Genomic DNA, 7,545 nt, shown 5'->3' with positions numbered 1-7,545 from the left:
TGAAGCCAACAAGTGCTCAGCATATGTGGGACTCCTTCAGACTGTGGGAAAGCATTCCGATTGAAGCCTGGTTGAGAGAATGCCAAGAGTGTGCAAGCTTGTCATCAAGGCAAGGGTGGCTATTGAAAGAAATCTCAAATATAATATATTTTGATTTGTTTACCCTTTTGTTACTTCATGATCATACTGTGTTATTTCATAGTTTTGATGTCTTCACTATTGATTCTTACAATGGTAAGAATGTAAAAAATAACAGAAAATACCCTTGTTGTGTTAGGTGTTTTAAAACTTTGACATTTGGCTCACATAGGCATGTAGGAGAACCAGGACAAGTGATATTACAGGGCAATGGATTTCATATCAGTTTTGTAATCATCAATGTGTGTCACGCACACACACACAGCTCAACACACAGCAGCACACGCTGGGGCAGAATAGAAGTTACAGTCGAGTACACAATTAGGCCATTCAAGTCAAAAAGTAAAGAAGGACGTAATGAAAGGAAGAGAAGCCGTGAAGATGCCATCTTTGTTCCTCTTTGATCAGAACAGAAGCATGTATCTGATAGAGCAGACATGGGTTATTGTATCAGAAGAGAAGCATGGTTTAGTTGAATAAGAGCAGAAGCATGGGTTATCTGATAGAAAAGAAGCATGGTTATCTGATCAGAAAGAAGCATGGTTTATTGATCAGAGCAGTGCGTGCGTGCGTGCGTGCGTGCGTGCGTGCGTGCGTGCGTGCGTGCGTGCGTGCGTGTCCGGATGGAGGAGAATGGGAGGGGGGAGCAACACATTAAATTTGCAATAGTGATGCATCACCATCGCATTACTCCACAGATTAAAGAGGAGATCGTGCATTTAACTAGTTGGTGATAAAGGCTGTCTGATGGATGGCTGTCCTCCTGGACCACACTGGGGCACACAACAACCAACCACCCTTATCCTCAATCTATCCTCTATTTATCCTCTTTTCCTCCATCCCTCTATGGTGGGTGACACCACCAGGGAGAAGGAGAACTCCTGACCCCAAACCTCAATCCATCCCTCCATCCATCTATGGTGGGTGACACCACCAGGGAGAAGGAGAACTCCTGACCCCAAACCTCAATCCATCCCTCCATCNCAAACCTCAATCCATCCCTCCATCCATCTATGGTGGGTGACACCACCAGGGAGAAGGAGAACTCCTGACCCCAAACCTCAATCCATCCCTCCATCTCTGCCTCTTTTCATCCCTCCATCATTGAGGAAGAAGGAGAATTTGCACTGACCCTGGTGCAGCCAACCCCCTCTTCCTACCCTGGATCCATCCCTCCTTCCATCCACCCGACCTCCCTACTTTCCAACCAGTATGCAAAACATTCTGAAAAGCACCCGCATCTCAACCCGCTGAACCCATTTATTTATGCAGTTGTTTGATCCTGTTCTCAAGTAAGATACCGCCTCTCTCGTTTTTATAAGAAGAGATGGATAATAAAGGGGTTTGCATAAATTCAACTTAAGCCAACAGAGACTGACTTTCCCCTGGTCTTTGTTATACTGCATCTGTTTTGAAAGCGACGGATGTAAAGTGCTTGAGAGCTTATGGATGGCCAAGAAATTATTGATAAAGTAGAGCAGACAAACTGAAAGACATGAACCAGGGGGATAGCACAGAGCTGGGAGGGTGCTGTGGCACTACTAGAGTGTAGAGGGAAGGAGAAAGAGAACACAGAGAGGGAGAGAAAGAATGAGAGAACATAGATTGTAAAGTTAAAGGGATCCTCAGGAAACAACATGACAAGACACATTCAGTTATTTTGTCTTGGAGCATTAAGCATCACAGTCAATCAGTCAGTCCAAGGGTACGCTCCGACCCTGATCCCTAACCTCTGACCTCTGCAGCTCGGCCTTGTGGGTAAAAGCCTTTCTGCTGTGTCCTGATTGGTCCTTAGGCTACCCTGACCAATCCCCTTCACCCAGGCACCCAGTTCTGGCTGTGATGTCCCTGCGGCGCTCCGGCGAAAGCAGCTATGCTCATGCCCATGCCCACTCCTTGAGACAGGGATCCATCAAAGTTGAAGTCCATCCCCATCCCCTCTGTGTCCATGAAGTCATTGAGGTGGATGGACTCCACGTCACAGTCTAGGCTGCTGGGGAGAATGTCTATGTTACATTCCAGGTCTGGAGCCATGCGGCTGGGGTGGTGAGTGCTGTGGTGGGGGTGTCCCTGGTAGTTCTGGGTGGGGTGGAGGGTGTGGTGGTAGTAGCCATGCCAGGAGTCAGTCATAGTTATACCCTGGTGGTAGGTGGTACCGGGGTAGGGCTGGTGGCGGGGGTGGGGGTGAGGGGCCGGGGCGGAGGCCAGGCGGAGGCAGGGGTCCTGGTGTATGTCGAGAACAGAGGCGGGGTTGGGGGGAAGGGACGAGGGGTTGGGGGTGGGGAGGTGGGGGGTGAGGGGGCCATAGAGGCTAGGAGTTGGGGTGGAGGTTTTGAGGCTGTAGGGCTGCAGGATGTCTGTGTTGACTCTGGGAGAAAGAGCCTGGAGGGCTGGAGGTCTGGGTCCACCCTGGAGGTGACCGTGGAGGTGACCCTGGTTGGACTGGTGAGTGTGGTCATGGCTTGTGTTCAGTTTGTGGTTGTGACTCTGGTTGTAGTCAGTGGCCGGGCTGAGGTGTTGTTTGTGGCTATGGTTATAGTCCAGGTTGGGTTGACCATGATTGTGGAGGCCATTCTGATGATGACCGCTGGGGTTCTGGTCATGAACTGAGCCGTGACCATTGTGTGGGCCTGGATTGTGTCTGTGTTCATGGTTATTATGATTATGGTTGCTATGGCTATGATTGTGGCTGCTGCGACTCTGATTGGTTACCTGAGTCAGGAGCGTGTGTGACTCCCTTCCTTCCCCTCCCAGTGTGACCATGTCCTTACTGCAGTACTGAGGACCTCCAGGCCCTCCGGTCAGCAGGCTCTGCAGGGCATTGTTCTCTGAGTAGGCCCTCAGGGGGCGCTGGAAGCTGGCTSGCTTGTTCTCCTGRATGGTCTGCATGGGYATGGGGGCRTGGAGCYGCAGCATGCCCAGGGAYGGCTGCCCRTAGACRGGGCCGCAGTAGGAGCCTTCCCCCTTGGGGCYGGWGCCGTAGGGGCTGGGGTAGCCATTACGAGGCTGGGTYKGWGGGTGGTTCTGGGGGTGGGGGTAGCCCTCKTCCAGGCTGATAGCCCCAGTCAGGTCAGTGAGTTGGGGTAGCTCCATTGAGGTGCCAGGGCAGTGCCCCCCAGTGCCCAGGGCAGGGGAGCGAGTKGMRGTAGGGCTRGGATAGAGRCGKGGGGARGTGGAGCAGGAMAGGCCTCCCTCCTCTGGCTCATCTGGCTCAGCCTCGGCCAGGATGGGAGAMAGGCAGCCRCTRAGYGTCGAAGCYGARGAGGAGGTCCGGGAGTGGAGATCCGTCCAGGCATCGTACTCCTCTCCTCCCACCCCTACTCCGCCCTTCCCTGCAGGACTACCATGCTCCGGAGACCCCTGATGCATCCCNTGATTGTGGCTGTGAACCCCGTTGGTTACCTGGGTCAGCAGCGTGTGTGACTCCCCTCCCAGTGTGACCATGTCCTTACTGCAGTACTGAGGACCTCCAGGCCCTCCGGTCAGCAGGCTCTGCAGGGCATTGTTCTCTGAGTAGGCCCTCAGGGGGCGCTGGAAGCTGGCTCGCTTGTTCTCCTGAATGGTCTGCATGGGTATGGGGGCATGGAGCTGCAGCATGCCCAGGGACGGCTGCCCGTAGACAGGGCCGCAGTAGGAGCCTTCCCCCTTGGGGCCGGTGCCGTAGGGGCTGGGGTAGCCATTACGAGGCTGGGTTTGTGGGTGGTTCTGGGGGTGGGGGTAGCCCTCTTCCAGGCTGATAGCCCCAGTCAGGTCAGTGAGTTGGGGCAGCTCCAAGGAGGTTCCAGGGCAGTGCCCCCCAGTGCCCAGGGCAGGGGAGCGAGTTGCGGTAGGGCTAGGATAGAGGCGGGGGGAGGTGGAGCAGGAAAGGCCTCCCTCCTCTGGCTCATCTGGCTCAGCCTCGGCCAGGATGGGAGAAAGGCAGCCACTAAGTGTCGAAGCCGAAGAGGAGGTCCGGGAGTGGAGATCCGTCCAGGCATCGTACTCCTCTCCTCCCACCCCTACTCCGCCCTTCCCTGCAGGACTACCRTGCTCCGGAGACCCCTGATGCATCCCCGGTCGAGCCCCCTGACCCAGGCCGTAACCCTGCCGCCTGCCCCGACCAACAGCTCCACTGCCAGCTCCGGCTCCAGGCCTCTTACCCCTGGCCCGTCCTTTACTCTTCAGGTACTTGGTGCCGTTGGGGCAGTCGATTGTGGCGGCGCGTCGTCGGGGTCCCTTCCCCATCTTCCCTCCCTCTGGGTTCAGCATCCACCAGGAACTCTTCCCCGTCCCCTCATTCTGGACACGGACGAACCGAGTGTGGAGGGACAGGTTGTGGCGGATGGAGTTCTAGAGCAGAGATAGATGGGAAGGAGAGAAAGGGAGAGAGAGGGAGAGAGAGGGAGAGAGAGGGAGAGAGAGGGAGAGATAGGGAGAGAGGGAAAAAGAGAGATAAACAGAAACACCCAAGAGAACATTTAGGGTCAAATAATCACTTTTTTTAAACACACAATCATTTGAAATCAACACCAAACTATTTTACCTGAGAGGGAGAGATAAAAAGAGAAAGATGGAGGAGAGACTAAGGAGGGCGAAGCGCCTCAGAGCAGCGCCTCAGCGCCTCAGAGCTACAGCCAATCGATACCTCTCCCCTCTTCTCCTCTTCTCTCCCTTCTTCTCCTCTCCACTCCTTTCCCTTCTTCTCCTCTCCTCTCCCCTACTCTCCTCTCTTCTCAACTCCTCTCCACTCCTCTCCACCCATCTCCTTGCCTTTCCCTTCCTCTCCCCTCCTCTCCTTTTCCTTCCTTTCCTGTCTGCACACACTCACTCCTGTCTGCACACACTCACACATAATACATAGGGTTTCAGCCAGAGACTCCACATCAAACTATCACCAAGGTTACAGAAATTAATCACGCGTGGCAACCCAATCACAGACACACTGTATCGATCGCAAGGCCTCCAAATATGAAACCCTGAGATCTAGCCAGGAGGCTGAATGAGAGAGAGGGAGAGGGGAGAGGGGGGACTCGGTACAGTAGTTCCCATACTATCTTTGGTCTGACAGATGTATCTATGACACCCAGAATGCATTGTATACATGTCAACATGTCAACAAACATGGCGCCAGACATAGCTGGCAAATAGCTTAGCATTAGCTCATTATAATCAGTACAACCTTCAAAACATTTATTTTACACACATCATAGGTGTCATTACAATCTATGCAACAATCGTAATGCATTAGTTGTCACCAGTACTTGAAAACATGAATAAAACTGTACATGCCAGCCAGAAAATGTGCCAGTTCGTGCAGGACTGTGCAAATGTCTGCATACTTGATCTGCAGAAACAATAGGGAAGTGCTTGGGTTCTCCTAGAGAAGTTTGTCCGGCTCAGTAAAGTCTCAAACATAAATTGTCCGCAATACTGAAATGGGCTACTTTTATGTGAATCAATGAGGAGTGGACCACACCTCAATTCAAACTGTTGTTAAGAAAATAAAACATGTTAGAAAATAATTTGAATTTGACAAGTTGAAACATAGCCTATAGATAATTAGCATGCAGCGCGTGTTAACTGTCCTGTTGCGTAATAATCATATTTTGGAACAGTGAGTGCATACTGACAACAACTCATCTGAGACGACCGTTAGAGATATTTCGAAAAGGTTAAGCTGCATATATTTTTGACAGAGGTATGAACTGTCCATTGATCAGCAAAGCAATTGATAAAAGAACCATGTTTGAAACACAAGTGGTTCTGAGCTTATGTTAATATTACACAGGTAAGCTAACAGTTACAGAAATCAGGATTGCAGACAGGCTCTATCTATCTGAGCTACTGTACTGTTGTTATGCAGGGCTCCTACTGACCAAAAAAGGATGTTAATATGATTATTTTTTTCAATACATATTTTGCTAAAAAAGAGGTTTAAAGAAATACAGGCATTCACCACATTACTAGAAGACAAAACAGCTCAATCAAGCCTGATGGTTTTGTAAGTATTAAAGACAAGCTTGCATTCATTTAATTTTTTAAAAAGCATGAAAAGGTGGTGTAATGGGATAACGTCTTACCGTACTGTGTAAAGAATACAATACTTGACCTTGTATGCGGTACAAATCACACATGATTGTGGAACACCTCCTCAAAGAGTATGAATTAGACTGTTTGAGAAGTTTGAATCCTAAGCAACCTGCCTACACATACAGTTGAAGTCGGGATTTTACATACACTTAGGTTGGAGTCATTAAATCTCGTTTTTCAACCACTCCACAAATTTCTTGTTAACAAACTATAGTTTTGGCAAGTCGGTTAGGACATCGACTTTGTGCATGACACAATTCATTTTTACAACAATTGTTTACAGACAGATTATTGCACTTATAATTCATTGTATCACAATTCCTGTGGGTCAGAAGTTTACATGCAATAAGTTGACGGTGTCTTTAAACAGCTTGGAAAGTTCCAGAAAATGTCATGACTTTAGAAGCTTCTGATAGGCTAATTGACATCATTTGAGTCAATTGGAGGTATACCTGTGGATGTATTTCAAGGCCTACCTTAAACTCAGTGCCTCCTTGCTTGACATCATGGGAAAATCAAAAGAAATCAGCCAAGACCTCAGAAAAAAAATTGTAGATCTCACAAAGCCTGGATCATCCTTGAGAGCAATTTCCAAATGCCTGAAGGTACCATGTTCATCTGTATAAACAATAGTTCACAAGTATAAACACCATGGGACACGCAGCCGTCATACCGCTCAGGAAGGAGATGCGTTCTGTCTCCTAGAGATGAATGTACTTTGGTGCAAAAAGTGCAAATTATTCCCAGAACAACAGCAAAGGACCTGGTGAAGATGCTGGAGGAAACAGGTACAAAAGTATCTATATCACAGTAAAATTAGTCCTATACAGTGATCCCTCGCCACTTCGCGGTTCACTTATCGCGGATTCGCTATTTCGCGGATTTTCATAATGCATTTTTTTTTTTTTTTTGGTGCATTGTGCTCTGCATTCTGATTCGCTAAAAACTCACTCCCGCTTCTTGTATCAAAACATGCTACGAATTGTGCTATCATTTTGTCGTCTCGTGCAGTTATGTGTACGTACATAAAACAGCTTGGCAAATTTACATTAAGTTGGCCAAATTATCTTGTAATTTCGAACATCTCCTAAACCCATAATAACCCACTGCAGAGCGCAGTCGGATGCAGCGGCCCAGTCTGAAGAGCAGTGAAACGGCCTACACGTGAGTCACTGTATTTGTATACATGTAATAGTTGCTAATTGTAAAAAAAAAAGTTTTCTATTTCGCGGATTTCACTTATCGCGGGTCATTTTCGGAACGTAACCCCGCGATAAACGAGGGATTACTGTATCACATAACCTGAAAGGCCGCTCAGCAAGGAAGAAGCCACTTCTC

General features: G+C 49.2%; 1 protein-coding gene across 1 annotated transcript in view; it reads right to left on the bottom strand.

The window, feature by feature from the left end:
- Positions 1-1,793: 1,793 nt before the first annotated feature.
- foxo6b (forkhead box O6 b) overlaps positions 1,794-7,545 on the bottom strand; it is an 89,241-nt gene continuing 83,489 nt past the window's right edge. Inside the window, exons 2-3 of the mRNA XM_023974653.2 lie at positions 3,497-4,467; positions 1,794-2,827 (exon numbers count right to left, since the gene is read on the bottom strand). Of these exons, the coding sequence (XP_023830421.1) occupies positions 1,954-2,827; positions 3,497-4,467 (1,845 nt within the window). The 3' untranslated portion in view covers positions 1,794-1,953. The remainder of the gene's footprint in view (positions 2,828-3,496; positions 4,468-7,545) is intronic.

This window comes from Salvelinus sp. IW2-2015, linkage group LG30 (genome assembly GCF_002910315.2).
Source record: "Salvelinus sp. IW2-2015 linkage group LG30, ASM291031v2, whole genome shotgun sequence".
In the NCBI taxonomy this organism is placed as follows: Eukaryota; Metazoa; Chordata; class Actinopteri; order Salmoniformes; family Salmonidae; genus Salvelinus; species Salvelinus sp. IW2-2015.
The sequence above is the reverse complement of the archived record's forward strand: the minus strand, read 5'-3'. Positions and strand labels throughout refer to the sequence as shown.